Genomic DNA, 20590 nt, shown 5'->3' with positions numbered 1-20590 from the left:
AACCTGAATGCAGTCACGTTGATTTCACTGCCCTTACTCTACTCATATAAATGCTGGTAGGATCAGCATCTTCTGTTAGGGTTTAACTTTTGCATACAGCTGCAGTCCAAATAAGCTCTGCAAGAGGATGGAGAGAAGGCACTGCATAGTCCTCCAGCTGTGGAGGACTGCTCTGCTACACCAGAACAATCATTACTTATGCAATAAGCAATAATCATTTTGGTATTGCTCATCGCTATTTACAGAGTGCGTGGGGAAATCATTAAAAGCTTTCTGGAAAAATACTTCTTTTGGACATATTATTCCAGTCTTAACAAGGAGAAGCACCACCAAATTAAGTGCCACTTCCCAGATCCAGCATTACAAGAGTCGTGCCAATGTTCTAGAGAGCTCTTACTACTACTCCAGTTTTTATGTACTGACATATGTTCAAACAGAACACAGTCATCTTAGTCCACCATTAGGATTGTGCCATCCACTACAAACACAATACTGAGAGGTTAAAAAAATTTACTGTTATATTCTCCACTGATAGCGAAACACAATTCTCTCCAAATGTCTCAGCACTTGATCTTCTCCCATGACTTCTGCATGTGCACAGTATGAAATTCCACACTCAAGAATTAAAAGCAAAAGTTCTGGGTGCTGAATGCAGTGTTAACTGCCACACTTTCTCTCCCCAAAGAATAGTTACAGCTTCCTATTTTTAATGCACCTTATGTTGCAGAAGCTAAATTCTGTGCACCACAGCCTCAGCTCAGTTTGATTTTATTTTACGAGCAGTATCACTGGAGACAAAAAGGGTTTATTGTACAGTTAAAGGTAGCATGGCTCAAATGCTCAGCATTTTGCAGAATTGAACAACTATTAAGCAACAGGAACTATATACATATAATGAACTGTAGGGGAATACTAATCTCCTCTTCAAGAGATCACACGGACAGTTCACAACCTGACATTTTTCGAACTTTATCTATAAATCTTGTATCTGAAAGTCATAAAGGATTTTAGTGCCAACTCACCTTCAAAATTTTCATCAACAAAGCTTTTATAATGCCTGATCTCTTTATTTTAGTGGATTAGACTCAGTATCATATACAGCTCCACTGAAGAACTGCTTATGCATAAATTATTCACCATCTAGCACTGTAGTCCATGAAATTACAACAGAAAAATATATTGCTGGGGTTTTCTGTTATATATATCTCATATATCTCTTTATTTTACAACTGTCTTTGGATGGGCTCTGCAGAAGAATATGTTTTATTTCCCTTCAATATTGTACTTATTCACAAGTGCACATCACAATACAGAAAACAGGAACTTCTATAAATTTCTTGCTAAGTCACATTCAGTTTTCAAAGAACTTGAGAGATATTTGATTGACATAAACTGGGGGAGATGAGCTGCCAACAGAGCAGGGAAAGTGATCCGGGCAATCACAGGCCCTTTGTATTACCCCTCATTGTAAAAATCTGCCAGAGTTGTATGGAAGAATAAAGACATTTATATTGAACAGAAGATGCAATTCAGTATCATTTTACCAAACTTACTGCGTCAACCTAACGTAAGTGCTGATAAAAACATATAAAATAATAACAGTGATTTTCTAGAGAAAGGAAATTTAATAAAACTGTCCTGTTCAAGACTGGTGAAAGGCATTTGTTGGGATGCCACAGGCAAAGCTATTAAAAAAGCTGCAGAAAATGGGGTGAATAAAAGAACTGCAAGGTTGGTACAGTAGCAGAGAACCTTGAGGGCAGGAGTCATAGAAATGGGCTAAAATGCAAACAATATGATAGTGCCACACTGCGTACTTATGTATGTTGCTATATGCTAGAAGCTTCTTAGCTGAATACAACAGAAAAAGCAGAGATGACAGGTTAGGGCCCTTGTCAGTCAAGTCAGGAGGACCAGAGGTAAACTATTTCAAGGCTCTGATGAAATTACAGGGGTTACAGAAGGTGGCTTCCTACAATTGCAGGGGCCAGCTCTTTGAGCTTTCCAGAAACTGTGTTTTACTTCACATTAACAAGTTAACATTAAAGTTTAAACGCTTCTCCAAAAGTAAATGAGAGAAGTCAGGCTGGGAGGCCTCCTAACAAAATACATCTGTAATTAAATGTCTGTAATTGTTACACTCATTGAACATACAAAGCCCATTTTTGGGCACATAAAACAGTCTGACTAGCTCACTGGTCTCATCTGCAGAAACCTTGTGATGAAGTGATAACACAGTATGGATGGCCAGATCCTCTGCACTGAGTAACACAACAGCATCACTGATTATTTCAGTTATAGCACTGCAAATACATTAGTACTCTTCCTTACAGAATTTAGGCTCCAAGTCTTCCGATCCATATAACATTATTGGAACAAGAAATTTTCACATATGCAGCTCTTCTTGGGGAAATACCGCTTTTCCTTTTTAGACTGTTGTAGCAACATGAAGCTAACCATCTGTTCTATATTTAGCTGCCAGACACAGGTTATAACCACCTCAAGGCTGTTTTAGACTTCTCGTGAGTGCAATGACCCTGCAGAAATGTAAAGTCAAACTGGTGCTCTGTTTTTTCCAGTCAAGCTGGATGGTTCTAGTTGTGCACTTATATATTTTGCTAAGTCAGGCTTCAATGGAGGCCAGGATTGCAAACACATAACAACAGGTACACTGGGTCAGATCAAGCCGCCAAACTACCATCATGTCTCTGAGAATGGTCAACACTGAGTAATACATACAAGACCAGGGCAAGCACACATGATATCTCCTGCATCCATTCCCCACCACAGGCCTCAGAGATTTCCAAAATACACAGAAGTCACTTTTGATTTATTAATCCTCAAAGGATCTCTCTTTCACTTATTTTTCCAATGTCCCAGTGAACTCATGTTACAAGCTCCATGAAACACCACCTCCTTTTTGTATATACAGCTGTAAAGCAAGGCACAGTCTGACACGTTCTGTAATTTGCTGTCATTATTTTTTTCACAGAAACTGCCTACATCAGGTACAAATTACTCAGAACACTTTTACTAAATATAAAGCAAAGCCATTTTTAAGTCCTCAGGGTAGATAACGCCTTTTTTTCAAAGTTTGTATGAATCAGCATGTCCCTGAATCTACAGTTGTCGCAGACAACAGCTCTGATAACCTTTAAGGCAATGTAACAGTCAGCATAGTAAACTTGTCTTGCAGAGACATCTACTCTGAAATAGGGGTTTGCCCTATGTACACTGAAAAAAAGTGGCTTTGAGACACCATTTATGTGCATCTTTTCCAGTGATATTTTTTTTCCTCTACAGACACTGAGAATGCTGCTACTCAGATCCAAATTAGGGTAATTTGATTTTAGGGAGACCTTAGGAAAGGGGCCCTCCAAAAAGTTAGCAGTAAGACGAGAAAGAGAGTGAGAAAGAAGTCTTTTTGCTAGTGATGAGAACTGTAGGAAGTTTATAGAAGTGTGTGTTGTCGACCCATTTCAGCATCAATTTTTAAAAAAATGTGCAACAAATACATACCAAATGCTGGAAAGGGCCACTCCCCCATAGAAGTCCGAGTGCTGGTTATGCTTAATATTTCATGTTTTAGAAGTTTCTTGTGTTTTAATTCCCCTTGCAGCTTCCAGTAGAGAGGTATATATATTTGCAGATACAGTTCTGCCTATAAAAGTTCTAATGAAATACATTTGCATTAACTTTCATTTTTATATTTCACTTTATGAAGGCAGGCCAAACAAACATCCTTTGCCATTAAAAATAAAAATTCAAAAAAGTTATTACCTACTCTGGTATTTTAATTATAATCATGATGTATGCAGAAATATTTTCAAATTATTCAGTCACTGTTACCACATTTAAAATATGATCACCTCAAAACACCTACCATGAGTCAGGTAAGGAACATATATTTGGAAGTTTTCAGAGGATAACTAAAAGAACTCTACGCACAGTTCCCATTTTGCTCCAGAGTGGGATCTTCATCTCTGGATTGGGAGCTATCTTTTGACCCAAGGAGTCAGCTAGGAGCTTCCTCCCACTTGGCGACACTTAGAGAAACTGTGGTGGTGCAGGAATCCTCACTACAAAGCAGGAACTCTCTCTGCAGCCAGCCATCTCAGGGGAGGCAAAAGCCACACCATTAAAGACATCAGGCCATCTCAGAACTCAGGGCGCAGAAGTCTCAAACTGACTTTGCCTACATCAAATTAGAAAAAAGTTTACACATAATAAAGCTTATTATGTTGTAATTATCAATCATGTTATCACATTAAGAAAGTGAAAATATGATGTTAGAATAGAAGACTTGCCCATGTTCACAGGAAATAAGAACTATTCCTCCATTTCTCATGCATGCCAGTTACTTTACTCTGTTGCATGAGATATTTGCTATAAATTATAAAGAAATTTTACACAGGTTCAAGAAACTAGATTATACTATGAACACAGTAATTTCTCTGGTACTTACCACAAATTGTTTTATTATCCTTGGCAGACTACTGAAGATGCTGTGACTGTGTACAGAAATAGAGTAAGTACACTCTGCTTGGGAAGGATTTATAAGTGACCTCTACTGAAAAGACTAATTCTGAGAAAATGAAACAGCTGCAAGAGCATCTATCTTACTTAAGATGGCTTGGTTTAATGATTGTCTATGCTGCTGTTGAAAAGTAGACTACAGACACTTCTGTCTGAAATTACTACTTATCGCTGAAATGTGTACAGCATGAAGCAGTACAGAAGTCTCCATGAATTTTTATGTACAGCAGTACATACATGACTGACTGCCATTCACTTTACTTTTCTGTTGCTGACAGTAATATCAGGTAAGCATTTCATTCATATGCTTCCTCATATGACTAGGTTCTCCATGAAAAGAAACGGAACAACAGACCAAGTAACAGCCTACTAGTCCAATTTAAAACCTTGCTTGGCTTCTTTTGACTGATTCAGACTCAGATGCAAACCAAATCTGAAATCATATTTATTTAAAAATAACTTGCTAAATTCTTCATCTTGGTGCTCCACTTTATCTTTCCCTTCAAAGAAAATGGTTTTCCATTTCTGTATGTGCTCACTGAACACATTTGCAAGCATTGAACATATACAGGGAAGTCAAATCGAATCTGTAACAACACAAATTATGTTATGGCTGATGGTAAGACAAGTAAATAATCACTCATTTTATTTTTCACCCTGAATATTGATTTAACAGTGCAACCTCTACCAAAGATGCAAAATGCATCATTGCAAAAAGTAAAAAAATCAAGTCAGTTAGCAAATAAGAAGGAAGAGCAGCAGCAAGCACTGCAATCCCATTTGTGGAGCCACTGGGCCTTTGTATATCTTCATTGTTCAAGGCCACCTGCTTGTCCTTTATAATAGTGACACAGCTGAGGTGTTTAGGCACCTGGTCAAGCCCCTCAGTACAAGGCTGGTTGTGTCTCAGCAAGAGCTATGAGATCTTGGTCCTATGCTTTCAACCTCAAAAGCATACATCGTTGGGCTGTAGTTAGGTGTAGTCAGTGCAGACAGCTGCTCAAGTATCCAGCCTCCCAGCGCATGTTTTACAGCTGATGTTGCTGTAATCAGTATCCCTCAAGCTTTAGTAATTTAAAATTGGCTTAAAACTACTGTAGGCATCTCTAAGGTAATGTGTCTTTGGGCCTCCCAACTACATAATATTGTTGTCGATGTCAGCATTGCCAGACAGAAATTTTCCAGCTGGATCCTTCCAGCCACCAGAAAATTTTTATTTATTAGAAGTAAAGCCTTGTGAAGAAGCAGTAAATCAGGTGGACAATTTTATCAAAATACAAACAGAATCTGAGACTGACTACAGCAAGTTCTGACTTGAAATATTTTTCCAGAATTTTATCTTTGAAATATTTCTCTTGCTGAAGTGACAGTTCCAAATAAGCAGGGAATCCAATTCCCACTAGCTTCCCATCAGCATACAAGTCAGTTGCCAAGAAACTTTCTGAGCAGACAAGCAGGAGAAGTTTGGAAGGAGTTTAGAGAAAATGCACAGAAGACTTTCTTGTTTCATGCTTAATCCTGTGATAGGCAGCAACGAAAGTACTGTTTGAAGTCACACATCCATGCCATGATTTTTTCTTGTTCATGGCATACATGCTGGTAGCAGAAAAGATATGCCTCCTGTTGTCAGGTACTCATCAGATTTGATAGTACCTGGAACAGGCAGATAGAACTGCTCTCCTCCAGAGTGAGAAAAAAATGTAACTAATCATCAAAGAATGAATTAAAAGACTTGGCAGCAGGTGATGTGAACTGTGACTAAAAAGAACCAAGAGATCCACACATTTAAATGTGCCCTGCTTTGATCCCAGTCTCAGCAGTGGTAACAGCTCTGCAACTGGTCAAATGGGGGGAACGCCCACCAGTCAAAACTGGAGGGGAGTTACCGCCAGAGGAGGATGGCTCACGCACCCTGCAGACAAGCATACACCAAGTATGCATGCAAACATAGAAAAGGATTTCCCATTGGCCCAAGAAGGCAGACTACCCTCTTCAATGATCCCACGCTGAAAGAATGAGTGAAAAACAAAAATCCTGTATGAGAGAGAGTGGCAGGTCAACAAAAGGGAGTGGTGGCAAGAATCACTGCCAGCATCTCCAAGTCATGCAAATTTGGCAGGTTGCACCTATGTCACGGCACTACCTCCTCCACTCATCAAGAACTGTTGAACAGGCACCAGGAAGGATTAGGAGTGGGGCATTCTGTCATGGTTTAGCCCCAGCGAGCCGGTAAGTACCACGCAGCCACTCGCTCACCCAGCCTGCCCCCACCCCAGTGGGATGGGAAGAAGTATTGGAAAAAGGTAAAATCCATAGGTTGAGATAAGAACACTTTAATAATTGAAATAAAGTAATAATAATAATAACAACAACATTGTAATGAAAAGGAGAGAGAGAGAGGAATAAAACCCAAGGGAAAAAACAAGTGATGCACAATACAGCTGCTCACCACCCACTGGCCGATGCCCAGCCAGTCCCCAAGCAGCGATCGGCCCACTCCCAGCCAGCCCCCCCAGTTTATACACTCAGCATGATGTTCTACAGTATGGAACATCCCTTTGGCTAGTTTGGGTCAGCTCTCCTGGCCATGCTCTCTCCCCGCTTCTTGTGCTCACTGGCAGAGCATGGGAAACTGAAAATTCCCTGACTTAGGGTAAGCACTACTTGTCAACAACGAAAGCATCAGTGCGTTATTGACACTATTCTCATGATAAATCCAAAACAGAGCACTGTGCCGGCTACTAAGAAGAAAATTAACTCTGCCCCAGCCAAAGCCAGGACACATTCGGAGAAGCAGCACTGCCCAGGCCAACTACTAGCTACAGCTAAGGAGCTCAGGGCTGTGTGGGAGATACACTGCCAGCAGTTTGGTCCCTGACAGCCCATTAACCAGAAGAGGAGATATCAAAGCCAAATTATTTATTTCTGTTGAATTAAAAATAAAATGCGAGGAAACTTTCAGAAAATTTGAGAATTTCCCCATTGCTACCTTCCTATCTGAAAAAGTCCAAATCTTCACTCACTGATGTCAGTAGAGTCTTTCCAGGAGCAAGATTTGTATCCTAACATATGGAGCGGTGACTTTTGAATTTGGTCATTTTTACCAAGCTACATGTATGAAGTGCACATTTCTGCACTGGGGCTGGACGTGCAAAAAGGTACAGAGTTTTTACTGTTGTATCATTGAGCGCTGTTTTGTATTTTAAGCTCTTTTATTAGATTTTGAAATGAAATGCTGTTCTTCCTTCAATGATAAGAAAACACACAAAAAATCCAGAGTACTTCTTTGTAAGCACCTTAAAAAATAATTACATGTATCTTTTTCACATTCTGGTATTCAGTTCAGTTAGAAAGCTAGCTCTGTTAAATGTTCCTACAATGTGTGTCCATAATCAAAGTTAACCTGATGTCTCTCCTAAAAATTTCTGACATGCACAATAGTTTGCTACTGCTGTTTAGCACTCAAGATATTCCTAAATCTGCCTTATGAGAGTATCTTACAGCAGTAACTCTCCAGCCCAAACTCAAAGGTAGAATCATGGGAAAAGACCTTTAAGATCGTGAAGTCCAACCATTAAGCCAGGACTACCAAGTCCACCACTAAACCACGTCACTAAGCTCCACATCTACAAGTGTTTTAGACACTGAGGGATGGAGATTCCACCACCTCCCTGGGTAGCCTCTTCCAATTCTTGACCACCTTTCAGTGAGATGATCATATATGACTAGTATCCATTTCACAACATTAGAAATGCAAACTGAAATACCTTGCAACTGTGAGCAAGTTGCCTCCATTTTCCTTCAGTCTGTTTCAGTGAATCCTGTGCAGCTATACTATGTGAGTTCCCCAATAAAACGAGGGTGTGTTGAAGACATTCTTTACTCAATTGCTGTTAAATATGTTATATGCTAAAAAACATATATGTATCATAAAATACAGATTTGTAAACACACACGTATCTCAGATTTGGACAGGTAAGCTGCACTATGTATTGACACCAGAGAATGAATGTGAGCACGGTAATTAAGGGTCATCCTTTCACAGTCCAGTATCTGCACTAACCATGCAGAAAACCAGTGTTCCCTGACAAGACTTTAAAAATAAGCTACTTACAGAGACCTTTTCAATTTTAAGCTATCTGCAGACTCTTTGCAATCAAATGAAAAATAATAATAAAGTGAACATGAAAGGATGGCCTTAAAGGAGTTACTTTCAGCACAGCAGATTTTTCAAATCTAAGGCGAGGCCACAGATGTCTTACAGCTCTAAGGGGGGAAAAAGTCCTTGATCTAAAAATAGTCTCTTGTATAAATCTGGTGGCACCCATGAAAAGGATTCCCTTCTTTGAAGATGATTGATTACTGAACTCTTTGAACTTACGGATGGTCCCTAAGCCACTAAAATGCCAGAGGGCCAAAAAATATCTGTACGTGCATCAGGTGTTCTATTTAATGCCTATCTGCAAACAGACAACAAAGGATCCTCCCGAGTTGACAGGGTAGGAAAGAAACAAACAAATGCAAGCACAGTCCAAAAATGCTGGTCTGAACTACTTTTTAAGAGAGTTTCTCGCCACCTACTAGTTCTTCTTCCCAAAACTCTGTAAGCATGTGTTGGGACAAAACAGTAGGTATTAGGACGACATCGAAGAACACACTGAAATATAAGACTTTGTTCCGCATACATTTGTGAGGCCTAAACCCCCAAGGGGAGCATATAGATCTAATTCACTGCAGGATCATACCAGAGGTTATACAATATCCTTACAATTTCTGCTTGAGTGTAACACTGAACAGTCCCGGTAGTTTTCATGTTATTAATAATTTTATGATGTTCCAACTTTCTTAAACATCTGGCTTTATACCTGAAAGAGAAAGCCTGATATCTCGAACACCAGGATGCACAGAATCTAACTTAAAATGATGAGATTTAAATATATTATTTTTAAGACTGGCACAACTCTTGTCTAGAGCTTGAGTCCTCAGTAGTATCGACCAAACACACATTTTTCAATCTGCTAATGGTGTGAGAAACAAACAAGTTCGGTTGCTCACTCCAAGCCCACCTGAAGGACCAGGGTAGGTAGCTGGTAGCTCTGTCACACTGAAATGAGCAAAACCACCAAAATGCACAAAAGAAACTGCTGCACCAAATAAAGTGACAACATTTATACAAAATCACTTTTGAAACTAAAAACTGACATTAAGATTGAATTCATTCCCATGCACCAGACCCACAGAGCTAATACACTGGGTGAGTGATCTCCTGGCAATATCCTGTTTGGGCCTGGAATACAGCCATGCATGCTGTCATTTCACAAAGTTGTACCACAAGTATCTCCATATACAACAGTTTTGATTGTTATGCCCTGCTTAGGGGTTTTGGTGGTTGGTTTTTTTGGTTGTTGTTGTTTTGGCTGGCGGGATACTTTTGGTTTGGTTGGTTTGTGGGGTTTTGTTTTGGTTGTTTTGAGGTGTTTCTTTTCTCCCCTTCTGCCTCTACAGGATAAGATGACCCTCCCAGCAAGCTCCCTTTCCTGTCCTACAGTAAAAGCACTGATTTAACTACCAACATTCTTCCCCCGGCAATCATGACACCACAACAAACCAACATGGTTTTTCTGGAGCAGTACTTCAGATAAGGAGAAAAAACACTTGAAGCTAAGAATTTTTTTCCTTTCAAGAGTACAGAGCTTGCAAACAGAGAGGTCAGTAGTCTTCAATTTGTCTAGACAAATATTACGTACTTTTCTCTTGCTCTCAAGTATCGTTACATAGGTTTAGGAGTCCTCTGCTGTTGTGACGGGGTGGGGAATGGAACCACAGAAAAGCACAGACTATTAGGTGACTTGAGTCAGCAGTGGATATGTTACTACAACTTTGTACCCAGAACACCATCTAGACATTTCCTGTTGCAGTGAAACTGATGTATGATGGAATTGTTTTAGAAGCTCACCAGGACTACCAGAAATAAACTCCAGAAACAGCATGTTCAAGAGGATTTGCTACAACCCACAAAAATTCTTGGCACTGAGTTGCAAGCTGCATTTTTTGTTGGGTAGCTATAAAATCTTGACAGAAATCATTAGATTCAGACATCACATCTCCTCAAGACTTCCAAGTGTCATCAGCATTCTGTGCCACCAAGACAAATCTTTTTTGTTCCCAAAACACCTGTCTACCCACCTGCCCTTTCAGCCCTGTTCCCTTTGGCTTAAGCCTCTGTCCCAGCCTCCTCCAGCCCATAACAGATGCTACTTCCACAACCATCCCAATTTAGGCTAGACTGATTACTTTCTTTTCACTTAATGGATGAAGTGAAGATCTAAGACAGGCTAAGCAGATTGAGACATTGTTGTTCAAGTAATCAATCAGATCTTCACTTCATCCATAGCTTCTCTAACCATCCACTCATCCCCATAGTACTCTAGCTCACCTTTTTCATGTCTGCGAAAACCACCAGAACAAAGATAACTAAAGATCTCCAAGACTTCCACCAGCACACTGTGACTGCCGTCCAGAGCTCTGTGGGGAATGGAAGCACTGTCCAGCAGCTGCAGCCCATTGCACCACATCCACCGCCCGCCACACCATGCCTACGGGAATGCAAGAAACTGAAACTTTTGAGATGTCTTGCTATCCTGGCCTCCCTCCTTTGGCAATCTGAGGCAAAGGGAAGCAGCCTGAAATAAGGCTGTGGCAAGGTGTTCAACAAGACAGTTACCCACCTCTTCCACGAGTCACAACACTACCTGGCACATAAATGCAGCCCTAGCCATGTAACACATGTGAACGGCTTTATTCTGAAATGGAACATGCCACCTTTTCCTGAAAGCATGTGTTATTTCCCAATATAATTAAACAGCTGTTTAGGAAATGGTTTTCTTTGTGACAGGAGGAAGGAGTAATTAATCAGAACAGGCCTCTTTGGAACAGTTAGATTTCAGGGAATTGGTCTCAGAGCTAAGAGGGAGAGAAACCCACAATAGCCAACAGTCCAGGAAGCAGTGGACTCATGTGCAAGAACCTCTTCAGACTCTTTCAAAACAGAGAACTGAACTTCAGCATCTCATCTCCAGAAAACACCCTAGCCACCACATTACCACCTACCCTGGGGTCTCCGAGTTTCAAAAGGAACTTGATTCACTTTTTCATTTCCCCCTCTCCTTTTCTAGATTTTTTTGTTGTTGTTTTCTGGCTAGCACAATGGCCCTGATAAGTTGCATTTCATAAATGGACACAATGATTATTAAACATAACTGCAGGAGATTGACAATCATTGACAACATTCATGTTCACAGTGCCTTCAGACAGCCTTCCAAATCTGTGACGGGGGAAGAAGAAAGCCCCTTTTGCTGTCCCTGTGGTGAAATGGCTGACCTCAGAGCAAAGGGAAAATGGAATGCTGCCAGCAGCTCCAAAGCTCGCTTCAGAGATCTTGTGCCCAACTCCACATTTGATTAAGGTGATTTTTTTGTAGCACTTAAACATATGCTACTGGTAAGTATATCAGTATTTTGATTAAAACATGCATAAAATCAGAAAAGAGTCAGACTCTGTTCCTCCAAATATAAACAAGTTGTAACGAAATCTAACCTGTTACAGCTCTACATGCAAACCAGCTGTAAGCTGTTTGCCCTAGGCTTACAAAGAGTTGTTGAATAGCTTGCTTTCTGATAGCTGCATTGCTTCAAAACTCCATTCTGCCCATTTCATCTCATTGCCTTACCTCACAGTGGTCATTACTGACACTACTAATGCAAAGTCTCTTAGCCAGCTGTTCTTTCTTTGGGATTCTTATTTAAACACAATTTTATAACATCTATACACATGCTCATGCTTGGCTTCATTCTCTGTGAATTCTGCGTGCTGGAGTCCAGGAAGCCCAGATCTTTGCAACTCCTGCTCCACCCTTCCATGCTATGAAACCAATCGACATTGGTCCTGTTTTCCTGTCCTTTTAGAAAGAAAGCTGCCTCTGCAGATACAGTATGAATCCAGGGCAAGAGATCAATGAATTGCAAATCTACATCAAAATTAGTTCTGTATTTTCAAAGTGAGTAACTCACATTATTAAGAGCTTAATATTGAGACTGATTCTAAAGTAGCACCATCTAGCCAAGGGGCTTCTCAGCATAAATCTAAGCTCTACTCTTTCTATATTCAAGCTATGAAATATTTGGCACTGGATGGCCAAATCAGTGCGTAGAGATATGCAGGGATTTTTTTTTTTAACAGCAAAGTAACTCTCTATTCACAGAGTCAGAGGTAATCCAAGGGAACAGGATGTCTCTTAATACATTTTGTTCTTTTATAGCTGACAATACAGGTGAGAAAGACATTCATAAATAATTGGATGCTGAAGGCTGGAACGGTGGTTGACACAAATTGTTGAACTGCCAGGGGAAAATGAAGCTCATGAGCAAATGGACTAATGTCCCTCTCAAGTGAAGAAAGTTACCTGCACTAGACACTACCTCCAGAAGGCTGTGCAGCATGCTGTCTTACTCAGAATTAATAATGACTCTCCAGACAGCATTTCTTCCTCACACAAAAGGAGAGGTGACTTAAGCTTCACAAGCCAAAAGCACCAGTGTTTTGTGGGAGTCTTGAGAGCTCCTACAGAACGAACTCATTGTACTTTATGGTCTGTGAGCATTGCCCCAAAGAAGATGCCCTCAGAGAAGCAAGGGGACAGTCAGCTGTTGCTGCTCTGCTACACTGGTGACTTACTGGGCTAGAAATGCATCTGCTAAACTGGACCAGAGGAAGACAGTGCTACACAAGAGATCATCAGGTGACAGTTGTTACTGCAAGCTCATGCCCTCAACCACAAAATGATGCACCCTAAAACACACATGCTGTGCTCCACAGTGCTCTGTATGGTTATCTTTACACCAGTAATGGTGACTGTTGATTTTCTCAATCCATAACCGTGCTACCAGTGACTTTGAAGTCCAGAAAATACTGTGTTTTGTTACCATGACAATACTCCCCAAAAAGAGTTAAACTCTGCTACACCGTAAAACACTTCACATACAATTTCCTAGCAACTACACAGGTACATACAGCCTTCCCTGAAGGCAATTTTAGAAAAGTTACATGTACATCAAGGATGTAGCTGCACTAAAATTCTACAGATTTCACGAACACCATATTTCTTTCACTTTGGGCTACACTGAAAAAAAGTAACCGAGAAAGACTTGGTTCTTTTAAAAAAATAACAGTGAACAACAGGTGGACAGGAGATACAGGCAGAGAATGATCTACATGGAAAGTAATGTAATAACCTGAGATCTGGCAGCAGTGCAGTGGCACAAGAAGAAAATTTAACCCGAAGTATGGTTTGTTTTCCATCTCTGGTTCCCCTTCACACCACTTACACTTTCACCAAATCTTACTCTCCTGAATGTGAATTTTCCAGCAGCAACACTTTTGAGGGAATGCACAGGTAATCCAAAATAAAAATACAGTAGTCATGCAAATAGCATGTCTGCCTTGTGCAATGAGGAATTTTAATTACAAACAAATCAACCCCCAGCAAAAAACCAAAAAAACCCCCAATGCTGCTTCTTTTTTTTTTTTTTTTTTTTGCATATAGGACTAAGGCTTATGAACGTACTCAGGTCTGGTTGCACTAATCTGGCAAGCTTACCCATGAGCACACAGCGTTTCAGAAATCACTAGGATCTAGCAGCAATACTCCTTTTAACTTCTACAGTCTTGAGGTATCTTTACACAAAATGCAGGACTACTTTATGGAACATCAGCAAGTTATTGAAAATATGCACTTGCATTACTCCCTATTTCAGGAATGCTTACACTGTAAGATCCAGCCTGGTAAAAACTACCTTATCTAGGAACGTGTGGACATAGAAGAGGTACTGCAACCTGTCTGAAATGACAAACTCCTGGAGTTTGTCATTCCCACCAGGAACAGGAAACATTTTTGCAACTCAGGTGCTTAAATGCTCATTACAGCCAATAGGGCAAGATCATCATCTCAATGTGACAGATGACCTAGGCATGGAGGGGGCACTTAAGCCAGCTGAAAGGAAATGTCTACAAGGCAATTTTGGTAGCCTTGTCTCTTCCTTAAGAGTATCTACAGAGAAGGTGTGATGTTGAGTTTCACAACATAAACGTGCTCAGTTATTCTGCTGTCTAAACCACTACATAAAGTATGACAGATGACTGAATTATTCCTCACCTGAAGGAGACAAATGGGAAACTATGTGCCCACTTTCTGTATCACACCCTAGTGATCATTAAGCATTTTCAGCTGCAGGAATTCAAACCTCCGCTCTGCATCCCAAAAGCATGCACAATTCCCCAGGGTATATGGCACGACTTCTCAGCTTGCATTATGTCTTTCAGCCACATGGTCAGTTTTATTTGAAATCCCTTTGCTCTGCATTCAGCACAATTAAGGAGTATCAGAAATTGTTAAAATATCCACATTATGCTCCTCAGAAGGTAAAACCTCAGAGTCTTGTTTATATGCATAGCAAATGGTACAAAGTAGAAAACAGATGCTGCTAATGCTCAGTTTACATAAAACTGTTCGGTATTTTGGGCACTGAAACCAAATGTTCAGAAATAACTTTTTACTAGAGGACTTAGAGGGTGGAGGGGTCCTGAGACATCTATTAATTCTCACTGTCAAAATGGTTGAAGCTCATTGTTCTCTTACAAGCTCCCAATGCTTCTCCTTTCCTATATAAACTAAGGGGGTGGGTGGGGGTGGGGGTGGGTGGGGGATGGGGGGTGGATATGCATTTTGTCTTTAATGATCTTAATGCCTATCACCCAGAACAGTTTTGGAAGTCCAGAATGTTTCATGACTCAATACCACGTAAGTTTACTCTACCAGGCTGTTCTGTTGCTTTTGCCAAGTAATTTATCATTTTCTGAAGAAATGGTTTTCTCCATTCTGTAAGGCTTCTGTATAGCATTGCTTAAGAGCACAACCACGGTGCTTGTTGAAGTTTACATGTACCATTTGAAGAAGGAATGGAAAAGTCAGATAGGGAGCAGCAAATCTTTGCACAAGTCCTTTTAGTGTATTCATTTAAGAAGTCTGGGCTTAGTCCAAGAAAAGCACTTCTTTACTAGCAATTTTCCTTACGGTCAGAGTTATTCAGGACAGCACCTCTCAGAAAACAGCTAGCCTAAATTAAAAAGGCTCTGCGCTCTTATATAGTTCAACATTTGCCTGTCCAAATATTTTTCTGCCAGCTTTGCAGCCCCACAGTATGTTCAAGAGGACTCTGATGTTTTAGGTGTCCTATAGAGTTGTGAAATGGACCTTCATCGCATTAAGTTAAGAGCTGGGAGGCATATTTTCCAAGTTTACTCTACATCTGGCATATTCTATATTCTACAGAACTTACTAAGCAGCCACTTAAACAGTAGTACACATCAAGCAAAACAAGTACTGCAAGAAGTACAGTGACTTCTCTTACACAATACTGCTTTAAAGAGAAGAAATCAAGGCAATGCTTAGCATTGCACTCGCCAGCACCCATGGACCTGATGCAACTCTCTCAGTACCTGGATTTCTCAATGCTCTCCATAGCACTTTGTGTTTGTATTTGGCAGCTGCATCCTTTTCCCTGTTCCCTCAGACTGGAAAAAAACGAATCCACCAGGCATAAAAGCTACGTGCTTAACATACGCGGGCACATCCTTCTCCTCAGTGCTTCCACCTGGGAACTTAACACAGATCAACACTAGTAAGATATACTGCCACACTGTATTTCTTCTTATTTCTGAGCTTTGTTTCTAATAATTATTTCGCTATAGAAAAGCCTGAAAACTGTCAATACCTTTTTGTATCATGACTAACTTTCAAAAGAAGTTCATAAATCCCTCAAAGAACACAGCCTAAGAACCAAACCATTACACCTGCTGTTCCTGTCATTTCAAGAAGAAAAATAAGATAATCAACAGAGGGGGTTCCTGCTCCCCCCCAGCCCCGCCCCGCCCCCCCCCCCCCCGATATGTTAGCAACAAGACCCTTAAAACTCATTTGTTCCTGTAGTCTTTAAGTTTGGCTAATATTTCAGTATCAAGATGTTCAGGAAAAGAGTATCTGTGCAGGTGCTTTTGCTTAAGAGTTTATTTCAGCTGTAATTAAAAGATATATTTGTAAACATCAATAAGGTAAACTTTTGCTATCTTTTCAAATCCTCAAGGAAGTGTTCAAGGAGCTGTTTATTTCTCGTTAAACAGCTGGTACTGTTGCACTTCAGAACTGGCAATAGTTGAGCAAAGGATCAAGCAGCTGTGGTACGCTCAGTATCATCTCATGCTCAGTGTTGTGCTCCAGTGATGTAAGCTAAATGCCCTCTATCTTTATACGAAGCTGATGTAGAGTTTGAGATACCAGTACTGTTTTAGCTGTCATGGATAGTGTTTGGTTTCATTAAGGGGGGAATGTGGGCAAGGAATGTCTGGTTTTTACTTGAATGTTTCTGTCCAAATACCTCAGTAACATAGCATATGGCTGCGTGCCAGAAACCATGGCTCCTATTCCAAGTTAGGGCACAGACACATCTTACAATACTTAAGCCCACTTGAGATCTTTGTCAGTAACCTGTAGATATTTGTTACCAAGCTTTTGAGATCCACAAAGAAATGCATGCATACTAGAACCACTGAAGGTCTACTCACAATCAGCATGCACAGGATGCAACCAACACCTCTAAATGGTCTGAACAATTCAGAACTTTTTATTAGGGAAAGGAGAAGAAAAGGAAACAAAAAAAAATTGTCTTTGTAACACTGACCTCACTCCAATGAATAAAGCTTAGATGGACTTAAAAGGTAAGTTTTAACTTTTTTTTTTTTTTTTTTTTTCCCAAATTGACATGGGAGTGGTTTTGGTTTGTTATTTGAACTGCACTGGGTTGAAATCATTACAGGTTGATTTCTTTTAATGCCAGTTTAACATTATGGTATGGATGAGTTTTAAAACATTGTATAATGATAGGGTCAAACATAAATAATGCAATACTTGATTGCGTAAACAACTAACGAACAGTTTAAAAGAGAAAATGAAGACAAATGAGGCAGCATGGTTAAAGTCAGTTGAATAGTTACACAACTGGAATATTATATTAATACATAATAGTACTAACAGCCATTTGACATGTGTATTTGTTCAGTCCCCTAATACAGTTAGATGAGATTTCAACACAGCTAACACATGCAAACAACCATACAGCTGTTAACACCATGTGGTATTACTGGATGCTTTTTCTGTACCAAAAGAACTAATATTTCTCTTCCTTTTTTTTAACTTCTATGGAAATAAATACTGTTATTATGTACTTTCGGAGAACCGTATTTCCATACTTTTCCACTTCCTATAGCCCTTCAGGTATCAAGTACCATTTAGCCCTTATAATAGTTTTGTAATACTCCAGCCTTGCTTTGGTCAGACAAATACTCCAGTATGACATTAAGCTATAGGAAAATGTGCCAGGAGTAGCAGCAAGAATGGAGGCTCTAACTCAGTTTTAAAATGATATAAAATATTTTACAGATCTTAGTTCTTCTAAATGGAAACATTTCTACTGTGTCACTGAAGCAGTTGTTAAATAAACCCCCCATCATTTCCCTTAGGTGCAGGGGATTCTGAAATTTTAAAAGGAACTGAAACTATCCAAATCAATATTACAGTGCCAGTTATGAAGTTCAAAAATATCTGAAATATGTTCACGTCTAATAACGAGAAAGTTGACAAATATATTTGTTTATATGAGCACATGATGTAAGAACAAATAATAAACAATTCATAAGAACAGAAATGGGCATTGGCACTTAAAAAAATCTTTCACGTAAAAAATTAATCTTTTCAAATCCCAACTTAAATAGTTATGCAAGGATTTCTGTTTTGCTCTCCTCTACATTAAAAAGATTCGTATTTTGTCTAAAGTATTCCACTCTAAAATTAAAAAAAAAAAATCCCCAAATCCAAGAAATACAACAATTTCTTTAGTCCGGTTCTGCTCAGACTTTGTCCATACCACTGATTATGCAGGTTCTGCTTCTGAATGAGTAAAATAATCAATGTAACTGCAGACAATTCTGCAAGTTTGTCTGCATCTGAACAAACAAATTGACTATGGGTTGTAGCGGTGATGTTTGGTTTTTTGTTCCTGCTGTCCCTCTCACTTATGTTTTCCTTAGATGATTTCTGGTAATTTCTTAACTATATTCTAACAAAATACCAGGATCTATGTAAGTTCGTGGAATTACTTTGTGACATGATATCCTGCTGTATTAGTGCAACGGAAAAGTAACCTAGGATGCAGCTGGGGTCCCCACACCATTTGTTTTGACAATAACCTTTGGAACAGGGCAAAAATGCGAACTTTAATTTCTAGAAAACTTTCAGGGAAATCAAAGAAAACCCTATTTTTAGATATTTTTATTTTTAAATAACCTCGTATTTAAAACAAAAAAAAATAAAAAATCCGGAGCAATCATAATTTTTAACCACTAAATTTAAATGAAGCTGTTGACAAGCAGGTTGCAGCAGTGCACGCCTCAGCCACTGAGAGGGGGACCCAAGCCCTCCAGATGTGGAAAGCGATGCCCCCGCGGACGCAGCCCCTGCCCGCCCCCCGGCGCACCCCCTCGGGCTGCACCGGCGCGGCGCCTCCTGCGTGCGCACATCGCGGCGGTGCGGGGCCGGCTGCGCACCCAGCCCAGCAGCAACAGCTGCTTCAGCCGGATACGGCGGGGAAGAAGAAAGGATGAAGACGACCCAACTGCAAGTAGGGGCGTTCTGCTGTCGAGAATTAAGCAAGGGGAGATTTTATTCCGGCATACTGACACCTCTCCCAGACACCCACCCCCAGCCATGGGCCACAGAGCTGGGAGGGAGCTCTCTCCCCCCTCGCTGTAACCCCGAGCGCGACCTCAGCACAGGGGGGCCCAGGGCCGCGCCGGGGCTTGCGGGCCGCGGCGGAAGGAGCCCGGGGGGCCCGGCGGCCGCGCTCGCCCCCCTGGGGGGCTCCAGGCCAGGCGTCCCCGGGCGCGGCCCCCACCCCCCCCACCCCCGCAGTGCCAGCCCGGCCCGGCCCGGCCGCCGTAGCTGCAGTGAGTGAGTGGGCACCAGGGCAACCGCTTCCCGCAGCTGCATCCCGCCGGCCGGAGCATCATCTCCCGCCCCGGCAGAGGCGGGGGACGCTCGGGCTCCGTCCTTCCTCTGCCGCGCCCGGCGGGGACCCCACCGAGGACCCCCGCCGCCGTTTACCTTGACGCTGGCGTTGCTGGTCTGGGTCTCCGCCTCGACGCCGCAGCAGCGGGGCGCCCTGGCCCGGGCGGAGGCGCCGGGCTCCCTGCGCTCCTTGCGGCGGGGGCCGGCGGAGGGCGAGGGCTGCTGCCGGCTCTGGTAGGCGAGGACGGAGGGGATGGAGTCGGCCGCGTCTGTCTTGATGAAGAGGCCGTGAAGCGTGGCGGTGCCCTGCGAGATGGTGGTGGTCTGGTGGGGGGAATTGGACTCGTCCGAGTCCCGGCAGTAAATCACGCCGCTCTGCGAGACGTGGATGCTGGGGGCGCAGCCCATCCCTTCCCGTCCGCACCCCGCCCCGCTGCAGCGCCGGCGGGCCTGCCCGCTGCGCTCCCACCTGCCGCCCGCCCGGGCTGCGGGGCCGCCGCCCCTGCGCCGCGCACCCCGCGGCGGCACCGGCACCGGCACCACCCCCCGCCGCTGGCGCTGCCCCGGCCGCTCCCGCCCATGCGGCGCCTCCCCGGCACCCCCGCCCGTCTCCCCGTGCCGCCTCCGGGGACCCCAGACCCGTTAAGCCCCTTCCCCTCCGCAGCAGCGTCTTACGAAGCGCCTTCGGCCACCGGGTTCTTCAGTCGGAGGAGGGGGAGGAGGAGGAGGAGGTGTAGGTGGAGAAGGAATAAAAGCCGCAGCAGGAGAAGCAGCAGCAGCAGCACCGTCGGTGGTGCAGTCCCCTCCCGACCCTGGCAGAGGGTCTGCTTTCAAGCCTTCCGTATGTGCAGCAACACAACATCCACCCCTAATTGTGCCAAA

The 20590-nt window shown here is 42.1% G+C and overlaps 1 protein-coding gene across 1 annotated transcript in view; it reads right to left on the bottom strand.

Annotated features, from left to right (window-relative positions):
- Positions 1 to 20305, bottom strand: part of PDE8B (phosphodiesterase 8B) — a 79562-nt gene extending 59257 nt beyond the window's left edge. The window contains exons 1-2 of the mRNA XM_056323816.1: positions 19805 to 20305; positions 2197 to 2215 (exon numbers count right to left, since the gene is read on the bottom strand). Coding sequence (XP_056179791.1) covers positions 2197 to 2215; positions 19805 to 20116 — 331 coding nt within the window. The 5' untranslated portion in view covers positions 20117 to 20305. The remainder of the gene's footprint in view (positions 1 to 2196; positions 2216 to 19804) is intronic.
- Positions 20306 to 20590: the final 285 nt, after the last annotated feature.

The sequence above is a fragment of the Falco biarmicus genome, chromosome Z (genome assembly GCF_023638135.1).
Source record: "Falco biarmicus isolate bFalBia1 chromosome Z, bFalBia1.pri, whole genome shotgun sequence".
Taxonomy (NCBI): Eukaryota; Metazoa; Chordata; class Aves; order Falconiformes; family Falconidae; genus Falco; species Falco biarmicus.
The sequence above is the reverse complement of the archived record's forward strand: the minus strand, read 5'-3'. Positions and strand labels throughout refer to the sequence as shown.